At 42.6% G+C, this 22118-nt stretch overlaps 1 protein-coding gene across 4 annotated transcripts; it reads left to right on the forward strand.

Annotated features, from left to right (window-relative positions):
* Positions 1 to 341: 341 nt before the first annotated feature.
* C6H10orf95 (chromosome 6 C10orf95 homolog) lies at positions 342 to 18127 on the forward strand. Of its 4 annotated transcripts, none has more exons than XM_060241774.1 (2): positions 342 to 492; positions 16675 to 18127. In XM_060241774.1, exon 2 carries the CDS (start codon positions 16758 to 16760, stop codon positions 17400 to 17402), a length of 645 nt encoding a protein of 214 aa, XP_060097757.1. In that variant the 5' UTR covers positions 342 to 492; positions 16675 to 16757; the 3' UTR covers positions 17403 to 18127. The 4 variants fall into 4 exon arrangements, with proteins under 4 accessions (XP_060097757.1, XP_060097760.1, XP_060097759.1 ...); XM_060241777.1 differs by lacking the exon at positions 342 to 492 and adding an exon at positions 11516 to 11638; XM_060241776.1 differs by lacking the exon at positions 342 to 492 and adding an exon at positions 14039 to 14108.
* The last annotated feature ends 3991 nt before the right edge of the window (positions 18128 to 22118 follow it).

Below are 22118 nucleotides of genomic sequence, written 5' to 3' on the forward strand. Positions count from 1 at the left end.
CTTCAGACCAACACCACTACCTACCTGAATCTATCTTCATAGAAAGATGATTATTTGGTTCCCCTTCATATACACTTCCCACATTCCTGGAAAAATGCAATGGATTACAAGAAAATAACCCTACAGCATCTGTGCTAATATTTCAGGTGTGTTCACATTACATACAAAAGTCTGAAAATACACCATAGAAGGATTCTAAGAAATAAAAAAATCTGTCATATAAGAATCACAGCCCAGCAAGATCCTATCATTCTTTCTCTGTCTTTATATTTCACCCTCATGTTCATTGGTACCTTCTTTTTGCAGTCAGGGATGGCTAAATTATCTCAGGTGTTTAACACAGTGATTTATGCAATTAGTGAATGGAAGCCACTTAGCTGCCTAACTGTATAAATTTGCAATCAACAGGGAAAAGAAGTGGTTGTAAGTTATGGCTGTTCAGGTGTGAAACTAAAGTGAGGGGGGTTTTTGTGGGAAACTGATATAGAAAAGGTAATTAGGTTTTTTAAAATATTAATGGATATAAGTTGTGGTACAGTTCTTTTTGTTAAAACTGATATGTAAATAATTAGTGACTTTAGTTATTTGTATTAGCAAATATATATTGTACTACTATCTCTGACTTTTTGTGGTGCCTTTTGTAAGTTCCTAATGAACAGAGAAGTGTTGCTAAATGAGATTTGTTTACTCTTATCTAGCAAGAATTATGTTGAGTTTAGTTTTACAATGTAGCTTGTGAGTTATGGTTAAATAATACTGCTAATTCTGAGAATATTTGTTTTGTTTAAGAAAAATGTGTATAACTTTCCCTGCTATACAGCTAGCAAGTGGATCTCTCCATTATGTAACTGGTATAGAACTTTAGGTGGAGGATAAAATTGGCATCTATAAACATATTGCTTGTATTAGTTACAGTCTTTAAAGCCCTTTATAGTATAGGTATATAATATATAGGTAAATAAGAGCAAGTGTTAGTCTTGACAAACTTCTGGTTCCTCCCATGAGCTATAACATAACCAGGCTTGTTCATATTGCTGCTACACTGCTTGTGGAAGCTTTCAGGGGGTGTTATAAGGTTTTTGTTTTTCTTGGCTGGAGCTTTTAATGGGATTTGAGCTGTAGGTTTGTTCTTTGGATGGGCAAGATATGGTGTTCTGTAGTATTTCTTCTGCTTCAGAATTGTAGGCTACCGTAAGCTACAAGGAAAAAATGGAGATAGCTGTTGTAACAAATAAGCACTGAATAGATTCAAGTGGGTAACTGGGTTGCTTTGAAACAACAGAGTCAAGTTTGAGTCCAGTGGCACCTTTATGCTTGACCATTTTTAATTTTGTGTATAAGTTTTCCTATGCATGCACACTTCATCAGATACATTGAAACAGTTTTTCTCAAGCCTTACATACAGGTAGAGAGAGGGTGGGGGAGGTTAGTTGCTAGGAAGGGCTAATTAGAGTCAAGCTGCATGTGTAAATATACCTGAGATTGGATTACAGCAGTTGCAAGACACGTGAATGACACCAAATTAGCATACAAATACAAGAGTCAACAAATAGATGTGAGAACTAAGTTTGAGTTCACTGGTACCTTCAAGACCAACAAAGTTCAATTCTGGGTATAAGAGAGAACTGAGGGACCTAGCATGTGTGGTGAGATAAAAACCAAAAATCTGTTTTAAGTCTGAGGGTTTCATTGCCATGAGTGTTGTAACAACTTGTAATTCAGCAATCTCCCTTTCCAGTTTGTTCCCAAAATTCCTATGCAGTAAAACAGCTACTTTGAGGTCCCCACAGGGTACCTTCGGAAGTTGAAATGTTCTCCTACAGATTTTTCTCACTGAATCATGTGAACTAAATTTTATAAGTGTGCTGTTTATTTTTGTTAATGATAATTCTAAAAGGCAAGAAATTTATTCTAAGAGTCAAGTTGCATGTTTGTTTTATTAATTTATTGGTACCTCATGTTCCTCATCAATAGGGACCCAAAGTGGCTTTACATTTTCTCCTCATCTAAATTTTATCTTCACAATAGCCCTGAAAGGTAGGTTAGGCTGAGATAATATAACTGCCCAGGGTCACCCAGCAAGCTTCCATAGCACAGGTGGGGATTTGAAACCAGGTCTCCCAGATACTAGTCAGATATTCTTAACCACTACACCAGTTTGGCATGTGTTAACTGCTGCTTATAAAGGGACAGTCAGATGCCTTAAAAGTTCTGGGTGAACATGCAATTTTATACAAGTAAGAAAAGCTGAACTTGTTGAAATAAAATTCACAAATGTAGGGTGATCTCCTGTTTCTGGTAATTCTCTGCATCTGGTCATTATAATTAGAGATGGGCACAACTGAATTTTGGCTGGTTCATGGTTTGCAAAGTGAAGTTCATGGCAGGTCAACTGGCACAAATTTTCAAGCTGTGGAGGTTCCTGCTGGTTTGTGGATACATTTCCAGACAGACTGTCCCTGATCAATCCAAACATTTACAAAACTTCAAAGCATCGGGGGGGGGGGGGAGAACTTGGTGGACACATGGAGCATCTGGGGAAGGTCCCCTGTGACTTTGATATCTCTACCTTGTGCAGGATCGATTCTATATACTCCTGAACCTTCACCTGTCAAAGTGATCATCAATGACAGGAGGCCATTTTGACAGGTGGCGGTTCAGGGGTGTATAGAACTGATCTTATGCAAGCTAGAGAAACAAAACTTGCAAGGGATCTCCAGCTGACTCTCTTCCACCTGCCTTCCAATTTTGGTGATGACTGGATTTATGGGGTTTGAGTTACCGCCCCCCGTGTCTCCAAGAAAGCACTTTCTGGGGAAATTACTTAGGGAGTCTTCTCTACTATCCACTCATCCTTGCCAAACTTTCCTCCAGTTCTCTATCTGTATTCAAATTGCTCTCAGCTAATGCTGAATTCAGACCATATTCAGTTTGTCAGCACTAAGCCCTTTCCTGTCAGGGCTTTTCCCAGATGGTCTCAGTATATGGCTTTTCTCTGTGTTGTGTTATTGTTTAAATAACATTTTATTGGTTTTATTGTATTTGACTGGTTTTATCTGGATGTAATCCACCCTGAGCCCGCCTGGAAAAGGGCGGAATATAAATTTACCAAAATAAATAATTAAAAAAAATAAGGCAGAAATCTGACTTGGAATAATAGAATCATAGAGTTGGAAGGGACCTCTAGGGTCATCTAGTCCAATCCTCTGCACAATGCAGGAAACTCACAAACACTTCCCCCTAAATTCACAGGAACTTCATTGCTGTCAGATGGCCATCTAGCCCCTGTTTAAAAGCCTCCAAGGAAGGAAAGCCCACCACCTCCCAAGAAAGCCTGTTCCACTGAGGAATCGCTCTAACGGCCAGGAAGTTCTTCCTAATGTTGAGCCGGAAACTCTTTTGATTTAATTTCAACCCATTGGTTCTGGTCCTACCTTCCGGGGCCACAGAAAACAATTCCACACCATCCTCTATATGACAGCCCTTCAAGTCCTTGAAGATGGTGATCATATCACCTTTCAGTTGCCTCCTCTCCAGGCTAAACACCCCCAGCTCCATCAACCTTTCCTCATAGGAAAGCCAGGAGACATTGGGGTCGTCGCCCTCCTCTGGACCCGTTCCAGCTTGTCTATATCCTTCTTAAAATGTGGTGCCCCAAACTGAACACAATACTCCAGGAGAGGTCTTACCAGAGCAGAGTAAAGCGATACCATCACATCACGTGATCTGGACACTATACTTCTGTTGATACAGCCCAAAATTGCATTTGCCTTTTTAGCCACCGCATCACACTGTTGACTCATGTTCAGCATATGATCCACTAACACCCCTAGATCCTTTTCACACATACTACTACTAAGACAAGTCTCCCCCATCCTATAACCATGCATTGTATTTTTCCTACCTAAATGCAGAACTTTACATTTATCCCTGTTAAAATTCATTTTATTGATTTTAGCCCAGTTTTCCAGCCTGTCAAGGTCATCCTGTATCTGTCTTCTTCTGTGTTTGCAACTCCTCCCAATAGGGTTGCCAAGTCCAATTCAAGAAATATCTGGGGACTTTGGGGGTGGAGCCAAGATCAAGGCTGTGACAAGCATAATTGAACTCCAAAGGGAGTTCTGGCCCTCACATTTAAAGGGACGGCACACCTTTTCAATTCCTTCCTTCCATAGGAAATCATGAATGATAGGGGTACCTTCTTTTGGGGCTCATAGAATTGGACCCCCTGGTCCAATCTTTTTTTGGGGGGTATTTGGGGGAGAGGCACGAGATGCTATACTGAAAATTTGGTGCCTCTACCCCAAATAAAATCCTCCACAGATACCCGCGGATCAATTTTCCATGATTTTCTATGGGAATAAATTTCCATAGGGAATAATAGATTTCCAAGCAGACATTTTCCTCCCCTCCCCCCGCTTTCTGATGATCCTGAAGCGGGGGGAGGGCCTCCAAACCGGGGGATCCCCTGCCCCCACCTGGGGATTGGCAACCCCACCTCTCAATTTAGTATCATCGGCAAATTTAATAAGCATTCCCTCTATTCCTTCATCCAAATCATTGATAAAGATGTAGAACAAAACAGGTCCCAGGACAGATCCTTGAGGCACTCCACTTGTCACTCCTCTCCAAGAGGATGAAGAACCATTCACAAGCACTCTTTGTGTGCGATCTGTCAGTTAGTTACAGATCCACCTAATGGTAACAGGATCCAAACCACATTTTACCAACTTGTCAACAAGGATAGTATGTGGAACTTTAGCAAAAGCCTTACTGAAATCAAGATAAACTATGTCTACAGCATTCCCCTGATCCAGCAAGGTAGTCACTTTTTCAAAAAAAGAGATCATGTTATTCTGACATGGCTTGTTCTTGAGAAAACCATTCTTTCCAGGACCGACTGTTTGATAATTTGTTCTAAAACTTTTCCAGGTATAGACATCAAGCTGATGGGTCGGTAGTTACCCGGATCATCTTTTTTCCCCTTCTAGAAGATGGGGACAACATTCGCCCACCTCCAATCTTCCGGCACCTCTCCTGTTCTCCAAGAATTCTCAAAAATAATTGCCAGAGGCTCAGAAATTACATCCGCAAGCTCTTTTAGAAGCCTTGGATGCAATTAATCTGGCCCTGAAGACTTAGTTTCATTTAAAGAAACTAGGTGTTTATGTACTACCCCTACGCTGATCCTAGATTGGAACTTCATACCCTCCTTATATGTTCTGTTTTTGCCATGTTGACAACCTCAGAAGAGAAGACTGAGGAAAAGTAGGAATTGAGCAGTTCTGCCCTCTCTTCATTAATCTCTTCAGCATACACAAGACTCTTTCCTGATCAGTTGATGCTGAGCAATCATCTGAACTTGTCACTCAAGGATCTGTGGCTCAGTTAATAATTGACCGTTCATAGTCCTGTAGTTGGTACAGCACTTTCAAGCCTCTTAAAAGGTGAAGTCCATCACAGTATCCCTACAATCATAGTCATCTCCTTAGTAAGTAAAATTGGTGAGTTGGAATGTTGAGTGTTGGGGGAAAACATACACATTGTGGGAATTTCAGAAACTTGGTGGAATTAGGAGAATCAGTGGGACACGGTGATTCCTAGTTATAAGTTATATCGGAAAGATAGGGAGGGAAGGGTTGGAGGTGGGGTGGCTCTGTATGTCAGAGAGGGTATACAGTCCAGTAAGACTGAGGTCAAAGAATTAGATTCCCTTCAAGAAATGCTTTGGGTAGAAATAGAGGGCCCAAAAGGAAATTTAACTATGGGAGTTTGTTATTGCCCACCAAATCAAAAGATAGAGGACGATTATGATATGATGGAAGGATTAAAGATAGTGGCTAAACATAAAAACTGTGTCATAATAGGTGATTTTAACTACCCACAGATTGACTGGGTCAATATGTGTTCAGGTCGAGAGAAAGAGATTGAGTTTCTAGATGCTCTCAATGACTGTGCTATGGAGCAGATGGTCTCAGAGCCTACCAGGGGTGGAGCGATCCTGGATTTGGTCCTAAGTAATGCCCAAGACTTGGTGAGAGATGTAAAAGTGATCACACCGCTTGGGAGCAGTGACCATAACGTTATTGATTTCACCATTTGTATAAATAGAGAGTTGCCCCAAAAGACCGGCACAACCATGTTTAACTTTAAAAGGGGTAAATTCTCTGAGGCATGTGAAGAGGAAACTGAAAGGAAAGGTAAATACAGTCAAAACCCTTGGGGAAGCTTGGAGGCTATTTAAAACTACAATCCTAGAAGCACAGATAAAATATGTACCACAAGTCAGGAAAGGCACTAACAGGTATAAGAAAAGGCCTGCATGGTTAACAAACAAAGTAATGGAAGCTGTAAAAGGTAAGAAGGACTCCTTTAAGTGGTGGAAAGCTAGTCCAAGTGAGATTAATAAAAGGGAACACAGGCTGTGGCAAATCAAATGCAAGACTGTGATCAGGCAGGCAAAAAGGGACTATGAAGAGCATATTGCAAAAAACATAAAGACCAACAAAAACAATTTCTTCAAATATATTAGAAGCAGGAAACCAGTCAGGAAGGCAGTGGGGCCCTTGGATGACCAAGGGGTAAAAGGATTACTGAAGGAGGATAAGGAAATGGCTGAGAAGCTGAATGCATTTTTTGCCTCCGTCTTCACTGTGGAAGATGAGAAGTGTTTTCCTGCTCCAGAACCACTTATTTTGGAAGGGGTGTTGAAAGACGTGCGTCAGATTGAGGTAACAAGAGAGGAGGTCCTACAACTGATAGACAAATTAAAAACTAATAAGTCATCAGGTCCGGATGGCATACATCCAAGAGTTCTGAAAGAACTCAAACTTGAACTTGTGGATCTTCTGACAAAAATATGTAATCTTTCATTGAAATCTGCCTCTGTTCCTGAGGACTGGAAGGTAGCAAATGTCACCCCCATCTTTAAAAAGGGTTCCAGAGGAGAACCGGGAAATTACAGGCCAGTCAGTTTGACTTCAATACCGGGAAAGTTGGTAGAACCCATTATCAAGGACAGAATGAGTAGGCACATTGATGAACACAGGTTATTGAGGAAGACTCAGCATGGGTTCTGTAAGGGAAGATCTTGCCTCACTAACCTGTGACATTTCTTTGAGGGGGTAAACAAACATGTGGACAAAGGAGACCCAATAGATGCTGTTTACCTTGACTTCCAGAAAGCTTTTGATAAAGTTCCTTGTGGAGAAACGCCATCTTAGGTGGGAGGGAAAACATGAAACTCCTAAGCAGGCTTGGGCCTAGCCTTCCCCTCACTCCCCCCTCCCTTCCAGAGCCAAACCAACAACTCTAGGGGGAAAGTCTCCTAGAGAGGCAGGAAGTTCTTTTGTTCTCTGCATGTGAGTTAGGGAGGAAGAGTTCAGTTCTCAGCTGCAGCTCGAAGGAAGAGGTTGCCAGTGTGGGGGCTCCTGCCTGTGCATGCGGCCTAGTCAGGAAAATGAGGCCTCCAGGCAGTAAGACCAAGTAAGTCATCCCAAAAGGCAGGGTGTGTTTAGATCAGGGACAGTAGGATGCGTTTATAACCACATTTCCTTTGTCATGCTGTTTGCTGTGCGGGTGCTGTGCTGTGTAACCTTTTACAAGCAACTGTTTTTGTTTTGTTCTTCTGTTCCTTTCTTTTTCTCTTTTAATTAAATATTTTTACTGTTTTAAATGCTGGCAGTCCATCTCTGTACCACATAGATCCCCAAACCGCTTTAGACCATGCTGCATTATAAAGGGGGCCCCGGGGAAGGGGGAAGGCATGCAGTTGGATAAGGTGCCAATCCTCCAGGGGTGCCCCAAAGAAGTGCTGAGGTCTCTGTGAAACCCAAGTACAGGGTGGCAGAGGACCTTGAGGCCTGGCCTCATAGCTGGAGAGGGGTATTGGGAGTCCTGTTCCTCTCAATCTGAACCCCTAGACTGAGCAGGTGGTGGCAGCGAGCCCAAGGGGCAGGAGGAGAAATAGCTCCCTCCAGGAGTTGGCGACTCCATAGGGAGCAGACGGGACCGGGTCTGAAGGCAGAATCGGGCCGGTTTCGTCACATTCCTCATCAAAGGCTCCTTCGTAAGCCAGAGAGTCATGGAGTAAAAGGACAGGTCCTGTTGTGGATCAAAAACTGGCTAATTAATAGGAAGCAGAAAGTGAGTATAAATGGGCAGTCTTTGCAGTGGACGATGGTAAGCAGTGGGGTGCCGCAGGGCTCAGTACTGGGTCCCATGCTCTTTAACTTGTTCATAAATGATTTGGAGTTGGGAGTAAGCAGTGAAGTGGCCAGGTTTGAGATGACACTAAATTGTTCAGGGTGGTAAGAACCAGATAGGATTGTGAGGCACTCCAAAGGGATCTGTTGAGGCTGGGTGAGTGGGCGTCAACATGGCAGATGCGGTTCAATGTGGCCAAGTGCAAAGTAATGCACATTGGGGACAAAATTTCCTGCTACAAATACAAGTTGATGGGGTGTGAACTGGCAGAGACTGACCAAGAGAGAGATCTTGGGGTCGTGATAGATAACTCACTGAAAATGTCAAGACAGTGTGCGATTGCAATAAAAAGGCCAACGCCATGCTGGGAATTATTAGGAAGGGAATTGAAAACAAATCAGCTGGTATCATAATGCCCCTGTATAAATTGATGGTGCGGTCTCATTTGGAATACTGTGTACAATTCTGGTCACCGCACCTCAAAAAGGATATTATAGTATTGGAAAAAGTGCAGAAAAGTGCAACTAGAATGATTAAAGGTTTGGAACTCTTTCCCTATGAAGAAAGGTTAAAACTCTTGGGGCTCTTTAGCTTGGAGAAACGTTGACTGTGGGGTGACATGATAGAGGTTTACAAGATTATGCATGGGATGGAGAAAGTAGAGAAAGAAGTACTTTTCTCCCTTTCTCACAATATAAGAACTCGTGGGCATTCGATGAAATTGCTGAGCAGTCGGGTTAAAATGGATAAAAGGAAGTACTTCTTCATCCAAAGGATGATTAACATGTGGAATTCACTGCCACAGGAGGTGGTGGCAGCTACAAGCATAGCCAGCTTCAAGAGGGGGTTAGATAAAAATATGGAGCAGAGGTCCATCAGTGGCTATTAGTCACAGTGTGTGTATATATGTGTGTGTGTGTGTATACATACATATATATAATTTTTTTGGCCACTGTGTGACACAGAGTGTTGAACTGGATGGCTCACTGGCCTGATCCAACATGGCTTCTCTTATGTTCTTAATCCTTAAGGGTTACTAATGGCTCTGAACATGTGCTCAAGAGGTGATTTCCTCCCATTGGCTGTAGGGAGGAGATAGGTATGGTCCCCATGAAAAGAGAATGCAGTTTAGGTTCTAAAAGAGACAGAATTATTGCTTTGGCTAGAGCATTCTGGGGATGCTGGAATGCTGGGAATTGCATTACGGTTGCCAGGTACTCCCTGGCCACCAATTCGGGAGGAGTAGGTTTGACTGATCCAGGTTGGGAAACTCCTGGAGATTTGGGGATGGAGCCCAGGGAAGATAGCACCCTTAGTGAGGTACAATGTCACAGTGACCACCCTCCAAAGCATCAATTTTCCCAGAGGAACTGGTCTCTGTCGTTTGAAGATGAGCTGTACTACTGGGGGATGCCCAGGTTCCACCAGGAGGCTGCAATTCCTAGATTGCATATGGGTAGGGGACATTCTGTCTTAAAGGAGTGTATATTTTGTTCTAAATTTATATTTGTGTAAATAAAGCCTAAAAATACCATACACATACAAAATACTATTTAATCTCCAGTGGTCTTTCCTCCAGGGAAAAACCAGTTCAGATAAATGCTATCCCTGGAACTTCTCAATGTTCAGGGAAGTGGAATGTATGTAGGTTAGGATTGTAATGAGGGGAATGAATGTAGTTAGACTCTTCTGAGAAAAATACATCATCTGTTTGGGGAGGGGAAACTGTCGCTGTGTACATACTAGGTATTTGAACATGGCCCACCTGGATCTATCTAGGTACTTATCAGCCAGAACTTTGGCTGCACAACTTTTAGTTTTTGTTGAGGTTGGATTCCGTTCTCTTGTGTTATTTGGCTTAAAATAAGGTTTCTTGCACGCTGCTTATGCTGTGGCTTGTTTGGTCAGTTATTCCTCCAATAAGCCATGGTTTTACATGTGTTTCTGGAAATCATGCAACTGTGTAATCCAGCCATTTTGCTCATTTACAGTGCTTTTGTCTGTGTGGTGCTGATCTTGCGGTTCTCCTTTAGCCCTCTTTCTCTCTCCCTCCAATTTAGCTTGCCTGTAAACTCCTGTGTAACACTAAGCAAGTGAATGCGGCAGCTCAGCTTGTAAAAAAGTGTTTTCTAAACTTTTTGGGATAACTATAGAGCATTTGTTTGTCATGCATGCCAACATCAAGGCAGCAAAAAGCTTGATTATTGGATAATATTAGTATGGATGCTTTTAAAATGCTGGTGTAGCATACGAATCTGGTGCACAAGAGTGTTAAGGTTATATGGCTCAAGGGATGACTAGCTGGGAGGGCAGTAATCTATACCTACCAAATGGGAAGAAGTTTGTGCCTCTATTTTTAACAGCTGGAGGGGATTCTGCATCACAAACTAGCTGTGTGTCTATACAGCATTGTTAAGCATAGGATAGAATGAATCCCTCTTGCTGCTTCAGCATCTTTCCATTGCATAGATGATTTCACAGGGGTAGCCCTCCACCTTGCCTTGACAAGGGCCAGGGCCTTTTCTGCTCTGGCTCTGGCCTGGTGGAATATGTTCCCAACTGAGTTCAGAGCTCAATTTTTTGCAATTCCACAGGGCCTGTAAAATGGAGCTATTCCTCCAGGCCTTCAGTTGAGGTAGCGGACATCGAACAACAACAGCCTCCCCTGCTTTCAGTTGCTCCATGGTGTTATTTATATTAATGCCAGGAGTGGATGATTTATACCATTGAAGTGCTCCTCTGCCTCTACCTGGCATGAGTCTAGCATGTATTGGAACAAAACTAATTGTCATCTTGTATTTAAAATTGGTCTTTTAAATGTAAACTCTGTTAGAATTAATGTTAATATGCTGATGTTTTTATGGAATTGTTTTATTGTGTATTATCATGCATTATGATGTAAGCTGCTCTGAACCCCCTTGCAAAGTAGGGCAGGATAAAGTCCCAAAAATTAATAAACAAAATATAGAAGATTGAACGACTTCACTTCATACTGCAGATAGGAAATAACTGTTGTGCTAGTTTTCTACAAGCAGGATGCTTGTGAACACTTCCTAGCATTAAATATGTTAACAGGCTAGGCTAGAATCTTTCTCCCTGATGCAAATAAAAAAGAAAACATACATAATTTAACACAGGGGATGTCTATATGTTACCACCACCTGTATGCTGTCCAATGTGCCACCTCAGTCGTCTGCATTTGCCTATAATGTTTGCTGGTGTAGCACCTGAGTTGTGGCCAGCAAGCTAGGAGAAAATACTCCATTGTTTTCCTTCAGTCAATGCCATAAGATTTCAATTTCATTTTTAGCTCCTGTAGGTGGAAGCTGAGACATTGATACCATCAGCTATCTTGACCAGGCAATGACAGTAGGAGAAAGTGATAATGGGTTTACAAGCTTGACAGATCCTACTGAGGAATTCTGTGTAGAAGGTAAGATTGCCAGCTGCCTATTTTAGAAGACGCACACACAATACTTCTGGCTATGAAAGATAGGATAGTGGACTCCTTCTCACTTAGCTGTGGATCCTCTGCTGAATGTGTCTTTGACTATATTGTTATGGCTGCCATTGCATAATTCCTCTGATAGGGAAATGACTGCTTAATGTCTCAGGATGTTTGCTTGCTGATTCATCAGCTTGGGCTAGGAGTTAGCCATGGAGCACTTCCGCTCTGTGTTGCATGACAGACCACTGGAGCATGGTGAAGATGACACCCTTCCAGCTGAACAGCAATAATTTACAGCAATAGTTTACAGATGTGAACGGAGAGAGGAGCTTAGAACTTACTGGAGTGCGTCTATGGATGCAGAAGTAGCTCCCTTGCTGTCTGCTCATAGGTGGAAGGCCTTTTCACTGTGTTCTGACTCTGGGTGCAGTCAGATGAGCACTTTGATCTGTTGTTGTTACTTCTCCCCAACGGATTTAAACTGCTCATCCAGACAGCCACATTTGTCCTCTGCTTCCCACTCATAGATCACCCATTTTCACCCCTGACTTTCCCAGCACCAGATAAAGTCCGGTGTTTTTTGACTGAACCAGGCTATGTACCGCATTTGAGCCATTTGGGAGGTTTGAGACTTCTGCTCCCTGGCCGCACTCCCCCCCCTCCCCGTTTCCAATGTGCGCATAACCACATATTTGCCTGACAGCAAGTAAGTGGTTATGCACATATGCAAAGCAGACTTTAAAAAAAATAAAAAACCAAAGCTGCCTACCCAACCTCTCTGTCACGACTGCACAATGGCAGTCTGATCACTCAACCAAGGGGTGAGGTGGGATTAAGGTAAAGTGTATGATCACATTTCTCTGGAACAAATAGTTCTGGAGAAATGAGAGGTGTGGCCAAGTCTGTCATCTGACTGTGCCCTGTATCTTTGTGACTATTACAGAGATGGTGTAATTCCCTTTGAATAAGAATACCCTGCCTCTGAAATGTTCCATCGCTTGGAAAGATGGAGAATGCATAATAATGTTGCCTCTGATACTGCTGGATTATCGGCTGATAAATTTTACCCTCACCTATATCATTTCCCCACCCCACCCTTGGCCTCACTAGGAATTTGCAGATCACCTTCCTTATGTGCTATCTTTCTCTCTCCATCTCTCCTTCACCCATTCATTCTATCTGACACATACAGCATTGCTGGCAAGGCTTCATGGCAACAATAAGCGGAGCCAGTTAAAGATTTGGATGGCCTGGCAAGTTGCCATCGGGTAACCCCCTGCCCAGTGGCTACCCATCCTCATAGGCTATCAGGAGACAAATGAGTAGCAGTCAAGGATGCTCTACTGATTAGCCTCCCCTCCTCTTGGTGAAGGAGCAGCAACTGTGTCAAGAAGCAGCCACCACCACTTCATGGATAAGGGAAAGGTGAAATGCAAGGGGAGACTCACACTTGCTGCAATAGTAATAACCAACTGGAGAAGGGCTATGGCTCAGTGGTATAGCATCTCCTTTGCATGCAGAAAGTCCCATGTTCTATCCCTGGCATCTCTTGCTACATTTTAAACTGATAGTATATGATGTGAAAGACTTCTACTTGAGACCCTGGAGAACTGCTGCTGGTGTGAGTAGACAATATTGACCATGATAGACCAATTTTCTGACTTGGTATAAGATAGCTCCCAAAAGAGGAAACACATTGTAGCTGGCATGTTAGATCGTCATTGGCAGCTGGCAGCCAATGAAGTAGCATGCAAAGTGTCATTTTCACCTTCTGGATTCTTTGTGATATCATGAAGAATACTGTGATGCAGCTGTGTCTTCCCAAAATATTGTTTGTTGGTGAGATCAGGGATAAAAGTTTCTCCCCACCCCCTCCTCCAGGTGAGGCTAGACTATTAGAACTATGGTAATAAATGAATGCACTGTTTTCTTTCTGAGTTTTGTATCTTGGGGAAATGACAAAATGAGAAATGGAGCAAGTGGGATGCCCTTTGTTGGGGCAACTAACTAGATTAATCAGATTTAGAGCCTATATGTTCCTGGCTGTTCAGAGCAAGAATGAAAGGAATTAAAAACTTGTTTCCCATAGGAAAGAGTGTGTGTCTCATTTATAGGGAGTTTGTCTGAAAGGGAACATTAGAGGAAACCTTAATGCAAATATAACTTCTGCATGTACTTCCATAAGTTTGTGGCTATTGCTCTTTGCTTAGAAACTGGAGAAGTGACTACACTAGATCCTTCCTTTTCTTTGGAAAGTTTTGCCTGAATTTCTGCATTAAGGATGCAAGTTTCTGTTTTGAGAAGCAAAGAAACCAGAGCCCTTGAGACTCCTCCAGCTGGATTTTCACTCCCCCAGCCCTTTAAAAAGCTGCACCTGGTTGCTAACCATTCCTTGTCCTTTGCTTGTGTCAACAATGCTTGAAATCTGAGATCAGGAAGAGAACTGTTTAGGCAGGTAATTGGGTTTCCTTGACTACTTTTTGTGTATTGTGATGGTGATTCTTTTTATTTAGTGGCTGCTGGTTTACCAACTCTGAAGGTGCCAACTCTGATGTGGGGAGGGGAGGAAGAGGAATTAGGGAGAAGGAAAGCTGGGTGCCAGGCAACTGGAGGTGGGGGGGAGGGTGAGGTTTGCAGAAATGTTCTCTCAGATATTAGCCAGGAGTCTAGCTGTAGGTCTGTGTTGAATTTATCTGCCTTCTATCATGTAGTGAACTGGATTATGTAATCCTACTAGGTAACTGTAGAGTCAGAAGGTATCTCTTACCATGTTCTTCCTCAGAAATGAGGTGGTGGATCAACATGAAAGTATACAGCTTTGTTTTGCTGTGCTATCTCCCCATGAGAATGTTGCATGCTCCTCTGCCTGACCAAGCTATTGCTAGCTGCTCCCTGGCTTCTCTTGGCCATCCTTGTTTCCACCTGGAGATGGAATTGGTATTTACAGTTTTATACAATCAAGGACTGACTTACCACAGTAAGCAAGGATTGTATAAAGTCAACATGAGCTTTCATGTTCAGCACATGCCTGGGTAATTTCCTGGGGTTTAGCCTTTTCACTGTAGTATGTAAATATATCTATTTGCCTTGACTAATAGCCCATCATTGTGTCCTGGTATAACAGATGAGTGTGAATAGATTGCTTTGTAGAAAATGTTCTTGTGAAAGTGGAAACCAGCATGCTTATCAGCAGTTGGGGAGGGCAAGGCTTGTCCCAACGAGTTCCAGTGTCCTTTGATTATGGTATGTAGTAGCACATTTGAAGCACATGTGCTTGCGAAAGCTTTATTTGTAAGAGGACTCTCAGCCTTTTGTGGCTGGACATGTGATAAGCTTCGGGTATGCATCTTAGCAGAACAGTAGGTTTTGGCTATTCGAGGTCTCTGACTGTAGAACAAGTGCTAGCTTGATGTGGAACTCCAGGTCAGCCTTTGTAAGTATGCTTTTAACTCTGTAGGACTTGCTGAGGATCAGGTTGTGTAGAAATAATAATTGGACTTTTTGACTAGGGCTGCTGGTTCAAGTAATACAAAACCATGTTTTGGCGTTGTGTGTCTGACTCTTGGTTCTGTGCATGTCCCCCATGCTTAACTTTGTTCCTACTTAGAACATGCTGTAGCTTACTAGTTCAGAAGAAAAGTGGAAACAAGTAATTAAAGCATGTAAGAGGAGATGGAGCATATGACCCTCAGGTTCAAGCTATGATTTAGTATGTGTGAACAGATGCTACCAATGTGAATGATGCACATACACTGGGAACCTATGGTTTGTCAAGGCTTCCTTGCAGGTTTTCGACTTTTTTGACTTTATGTATGTACCAACATTTGTAACTCTAGACATATGAATTCTATGCTGCTATTTATTCTGAGGCACATTTTGTATACATTTAATGTGCATTCTCTGTACAGGATTAATCTGGTGCAAATTCTTGTGTTAGCAGATGTGCTGTACCAACAAAAACTGAATTATGGAAATTAAGTAAATACATACTTACTTTTTGCATATGCCATGCTTTAATGGACAAGGATATATTCAGGGTTCTGAAGCCCCACTCCTTGTCCACATTCTTAAACATCTCCTTGTAATCATATGGGCTCTTCCAAAAATTAAACTGAGGCCCTGTTCTGTGCTTAGCTCACCGTTTTGTGCTGATACTTTCTGTTCTTGCCATGTGTTGTTTGTATATTTTATTGCAAAGTGTTCAAAATTTGGGGAAAAAATTAGAGATGGTTTCAGTTAAACTTTGGAAAATATACTGTTCCATGCAGCTTTTTCCTAATTGCAGCCAATTCACATGTTTGTATCAAATGTACACTTATTTATTTATTTGATTTGATTTATATCCTGCCCTCCCCACAAAAGCAGGCTCAGAGCCTCCCAGACATTCAGGCTCATCCAGTTCAGATCATAACTGTGGTATGGTTGAAGAAGGAGCTTCAGCTTTCTCCTTATGCTGTTTGTTGCTTTCTGAAACTGCCTTGGGGAGCCACTGTGTGCTCCATTGTGTAGATCGCAGTCCCTGGGGCAGTTTCAGAACCCAAACACAGGATGAGGAGAAACAAGGCCCATGCAGTGGTCACAATCAAAACACATGTCTGAGAGGCACACAGCTCCCATTCAGGATTTTGAATCTTCAGGTGGTGCCTGGCGATTTTGCAGAATTTTAACCGGCTTCTAGTCTACAGAAATAATTTTCCTGGAGAAAATAGCTGCTTTGGAGGGTGAACTATGGCATTATACCCTTTTAAGGTCCCTCCCCTCTCAAAACTTCACCCTACCCAGCCTCTACCCCAAATCTCCAGTAATTTCCCACCCTGGAGCTAGCAATACTTACTAATGCATTCAGGGCTCAGTTCCTGGGTGCAAAACTGGTAATCTTCTGTGAACAAATTCTAGAACAAAGACTTGTTTTTGTAGCATATAAAGGAGTTATTTAAACGTAAAGCTAAGGAATAAGTATGTTAATCTATAAATTGTCAACTGCATGTATATCTTCAAGAGCAGCATTTCTGTTTCCACAGCTTTGGAAAGCCCAAGGTGAGATACTACGTGGGACACTGATAATTCATAAAAGAAAAAGCTGTCTTATGTACCACATCCCACTATGGCTTTATACTATCCAAACATGATACAGACCTCCCCTTACACCTACTTTCCCCTTGGACCAAATCGTGTGCTTGAAACACAACCTGCCACTGTGTTACCCCCTGTTCAGATGCAGAACTTCTACAGCAGACCCCTCGCTGTGATCATGGACCGTAACAATTGTTACAGTGATAATTCAGCAAACCAAGTGGAGTATCATCACATCTATGGTGCAAATCCTTACTTCAATCCTTACCCTTACTGGCACTTCCCACAGATGAGCCCTCTTCCTTTGTACAGCCCCTATGCAAACTATCGTCCTTATGCAGCTTACCAGAGACCCGGTTGGAATTTATGGCCTGAGGGATTTACCCTGAGAGGGGAGCTCCGTTGGGGTAGACTTGAGAGAGTTCTGGGACCTAGGAGAGACCTACCAGAATTTGTGAAAGATGATCTTCGAAGGGTGTATGGCACTTATCCAAGGACAGATGTTTCCATAACTTACCACAATGGGGAATTTATTGTGAAAGGGGACCCTAAAGTAGGAGAACAAGACTACAGGATAGAGAAGAGACTTATCAGAAAGGAATCCATCCCATCTGCTAGTGAAGCTGAGGACAGCAGTGAAGACCGGGGAAAGAAGAAAAAGAAATCAAAGAGATGACTGAACACCTGTGTTTAGATCCAAGCGCCAGTGATGGCAGCTCTCCAAATTGGTCCATAAACATGGGACAGAGAACGGGGAGAGAGTTTTAGCTTCCAAGTAGTGGTGTGTGTTAGGACTTCTGTAACTCACAAATATATGCACTTTCTCATATCCTCCAGGAAATGTTACTTATTCTTCTAGCACCTGAGACTTTTCTTTGAGTAACATAAGCTTCACTGTTGTAGGGCCCCATTTGACCAGCCAAAATGCAATGCTGAATGGCTGTTTTGCTCCTCAAAGTACCACTTTACAACTGAGCACTATAAACAATCCTCAGTCTGTCTGCTATCCCCCACCCCTGAACACTGGGTGCTTAAGTATTCTTTATGACTCACTAATGAATTCCTTGGAAACTGAATTTGAGGTGATGGTACACAGAGAATCTGTTTTCATGCCTGTAGCTGCAGATAAACTAATCTGGGTCTGAGTAATTTCTTTTGGTGGGTGTCAGATTTCTCAGTGAACTGTTCTTGCTGTCTGTAATATTCTGTGCCATTGTTGGCTCTTTCCTAGTCTGAGACCAGTTTTATGCGCAGGCTTAATTGAGTTGTGCCTGGACTATAATCTGATATGTATGCAAATTACATGTAGAATTTTAAATAAAGAAAACCAAACATGTAATGTTGTTTGAACCCTCTTACTGTGAAATCTTTCCATGTGGAATGAAACTAATTTGACCCAAATAGTGTGCGTGAGAGATTTATTTGTATGCATTATTTTGTTTTAAAATCCTACTCTTGTAATGTTGTCATTGGAGCTGTACAGAAGTAAGATAACAAAACAAACTACATAGCAGTAGTCAATTCCAGTACCAATTTCAAAAGTTACTCTCTCTCGGCTTGACTTCGTGAACAAAGATTTAAGAAGGGTGCAGTAGTCCACGTCTGCTGCAGGCTCGCTGGTGGCTGACAAGACCAATGCGGGACAGGCAGATCCGGCCACAGTGGCTGCAGGGAAAAGTCTGATTTGGGGTTGGTGCTGTAGCAGTGCGATAAAAGCTCAGGAAAGCAAAACTATCTGGGGAGAAAAATCCACAACTTGGATGCCACAATTCCAAAAGCTCCTTCCTTAGTAGCTTCCTGCTTGGAGGTGGACATACTGGAGTGGGGTCTCTGATACTGATTTCCATGCAGCTTTTGTATGGGGTGTGGGGGAGAATGCACTTTACCTGGCCCTAGTCCAAATTTCTTCCTTACAGGTTAACATGAGCACTCTGAAGTGTGTCTATTCCTAACACACCCAGGTCTTTTCTGAGTTTGACTCACCTTGGGGATAGCACATCCATATTGGAGGAGATAAGCGTATGCAGACTCTGTGATATAAGAGTCCTGTACAAAGGTGTATGAAACTGTCTGCATGTAAGCTACCTGCTGCTTCATACCCAGCTGTGCCTTCTGTGTTTCAGGTATAAACTGACCCTCATGTGACTGGGTGACTTGGTCCTACAGAGTTAGGGCTGGATATTAGTCACGCATTGAAGTTAATTGGAACAGACTTAGGGCTGGATATTAGTCACATATTGATGTTAATTGACCTGTCCAATTAACTTAATGGCAGAGCAGCCATTAAACTTTCCACTGTATCACACTGGTTTTCCTAACTTGTTCATCCACAGAAACTCTGTGGGTTATGGAGCAATGCCAAGATAAAGGTGTCACAATACCTCATAAGAGCCTGGGATAACTTGATGTATGTAGCTGCTCATCTGTGTTACGAGCAGCATCTTCTGCTTCATACGGTCCACAAAGATGGATCAGTTGTCTTGAAAGGTCTGCTTGGTGATGTGAGAGGTCAGGCTCAGCTTCTTGGAGTTCAATTGCTGTCAAGCTGTAGAACTGAATCCATGGGGCTTTTCTGTTATCCCAAAGCCTATGGAATTCAGTTCTCAGAGCCAAACAGCCATTCAGGACTTCTAGTAGTAGGAGTTTCCATCTGTCAGAGGAAGCAGGATATATTTGTTGCTAGAGATGACTGATGGGAGAGGGAAGGGAAAACCTTTTTTTGCCAAACACGAAGTATTGGCAATGGGATTGCCATTCTCCACATGGGGCCTAGGGTTTTGGAATTTCTCCAGACTGCCGAGATCAGTTCTCTAGGAGGGATATGGCAGCCTTAGAAGGTGGACTCTATGGCATCACATCCCTGCTGAGCTCACTCCTCTTCCCAAACTCTGCCATTCCAAGGCTCTGTTCCCAAATCTCCAGGAAATTTGCAGGCTGCAGTTGACAAGCATTTGAATGCCATTATTTAAAACTATACACTATTCAGGACTTTAATGGAAAATGTGTTCCATGTTAGCATATGACACTGCTTTGTATCTTGAAGTCGTAACCATTACTGACTGAGATTAACAAATGAAAGGGGTTCTTAGTGGTTTTATTTACTAGACTCTCTAGCAATTATCCTTGCAAATACTTCATAAGAAACTTGCATTTAGAGAGCAGAGGGGGTGTACAACATAAAAATGGCCAACAGGAACATACTTCTATAGGGAAGAGGCTTCAGACACACACAAGTCTCTTCAGAAGGCTCATAATACCAGAATGGAAACAAGAATTTTTGCACTTTCTCCAGGTGATGCTTTTGAGCATGCTGAGGAGATGGCCTTTTCATAATATTTCCTCACCTTGGTGATTTAGCCCCAACAAGAGGCCCAAGTAAGCTTTCCCTTGTGACCGGGGGTGGTGGTGGTAGAGACACTAACCTAAGCTAGCATAACCAATTAAAAGAGAGCTAGGAAGGTAGCTGGGCATTACATTGTATGAATTGCTCTGGCTTAATTTCCTTAGGCACACCTTACCAACATCTGTTCATTGTTACTGTTGTGTTCTAGGCTCAAATGGGAGAACTGTTACTTTTGGAGGGAACTGTTACTTTTGGAGGGAAGCCGAACAAGCCAGAGCTTGAACTCCACACCAGGGTTCCAGAGAAGGCCTAAGCGTGCCCAACCAGGGGAAGGATTGAAACATAAGTAGCCAATCAACATCCAGGCTCATACTGTACCCTGATAGCCCTTAGGGCCCTGTAAATAGCCAATCTGTGTAGATAGTTAAGGACCAATCAGAAGGGGGCAAGAATTGTATAAAGGAGCAGGAAGTTTGAACAGAGCTCAGTGTGTTGTGTGTGTGTTCCTGAAGTAAAGCTTGCTGAAATCACTCTCCGACTCTGGTCTCTTACTGCGCCGACCCCAGTACATTACACTTACTAAAGTTTATATTCTGCAGAGCCCACTCCACATCAATATTAACAAGATTTTTTGAATGAACTTCCCATTTAAGAAAAGCTTGATGGTATTAGTGGAGGGCGGTTACATTTGTGTTTCTACCTGAGAGGAATTTAATTTCGAAGAACAACTTGTTCCAGTCTTTCATAAGCAACAAAGCTGTTTTGAAGTAGGGACAGACTACAATGTTCTTAACCAGCTGTTGAGTGTTTCCAATATCATCCTGTGTAGCTCTGTGTGAAATCATGTAAGAAGAGATGATGGATCAGTGATCTGAGGGTTTCAACCGGTGGGTTCAAGATGATTTATGAAGCCCTTCTCCTGCTGCTATGAGCTCCTATACAGCTGCCATTTTGTATAGTCTCCTGATAGGCAACAAGCAAGGCTGCTATGTCTTCTGCTTCCTTGCATGCATGCTGAGAGGAGCAGCAGTACGGCAAAGGGAGGACATTTGGTGGTGGAGAAATCTCCATGACTCTGACCTTTGGTTTATATTTCCTGCCCTTGACATAGGTGATGTCAATTCTGGCTCCACCTTTTCCAGCTGTGTGATTGACATGTGACTTCCCTGTCACATGCTTGCAACTCAGAAGATCCCACATTGAGCAGGCCTTGGAAACATTGAAAACCACTAGTATTAGGGATGCAAGGCCATTGGCTGGCATCCTTGGGAGCTTTCAGGGCAGGGTGATGGGCAGAAATAATGTCTGGTGTCATGTGACATCACATCTGCCCCATACCTGGAGGTTATGTTTTGGCTCTCCCTAAAAACTCCATGTTAAGTGCCTGTTAGTATGATAAGTTCCTGTCAGTAAGTATAATGGAGTTTTTTGGGGAAGGCCAGATTGTTGCCCGATGCACTGATGTCACCCCTGGGTTTTTGAGTGGAAGTGACATTATGCAATGCCTGGTATCATTTCCCACTCCAGGCCTTTCTTTCACTGCTACAAGAAGCAAGCCCAACCAGTGAGAGGCTTCCCACAACAAGTTGGTAACCAGCATCCTTAACTGGTGTAATTGTTTTCTGTGTATATAAGTGTGATAGCTGGGATCAGGTTATTTATTTATTTATTAAATTTATGTCCCACCCTTTGCAAAGCAGACTCAGGGCAAGTTAACATCAAGTTATATAGACAGTTTTTGTATTCTCTAGTCCATTTTGTTTTTTCAGTACAACAGAGTTTGTTAAGGCTACTGAGGCTGGACATAATATATGGAGAATCAGTGATCAAAGTGGGACTGCCTGAAATACAGTCTCTGTGGTTTGTGGGTGACTACAGCTATTTTCAGTTTAGAATCTGGTGCCTCCCATCAAAAAACACCCCAAGTTTCAGGAAAATTGGACCAGGGGGTCCAATTCTACGAGCTCCAAAAGAGATGAAGGGAAGGCATTTAAAAGGAGTTTGGTCCCTTTAAATGTGATGGCCAGAACTCCTTTCAGAGTTCAGTTA

The sequence above is a fragment of the Heteronotia binoei genome, chromosome 6, assembly GCF_032191835.1.
Source record: "Heteronotia binoei isolate CCM8104 ecotype False Entrance Well chromosome 6, APGP_CSIRO_Hbin_v1, whole genome shotgun sequence".
Taxonomy (NCBI): Eukaryota; Metazoa; Chordata; class Lepidosauria; order Squamata; family Gekkonidae; genus Heteronotia; species Heteronotia binoei.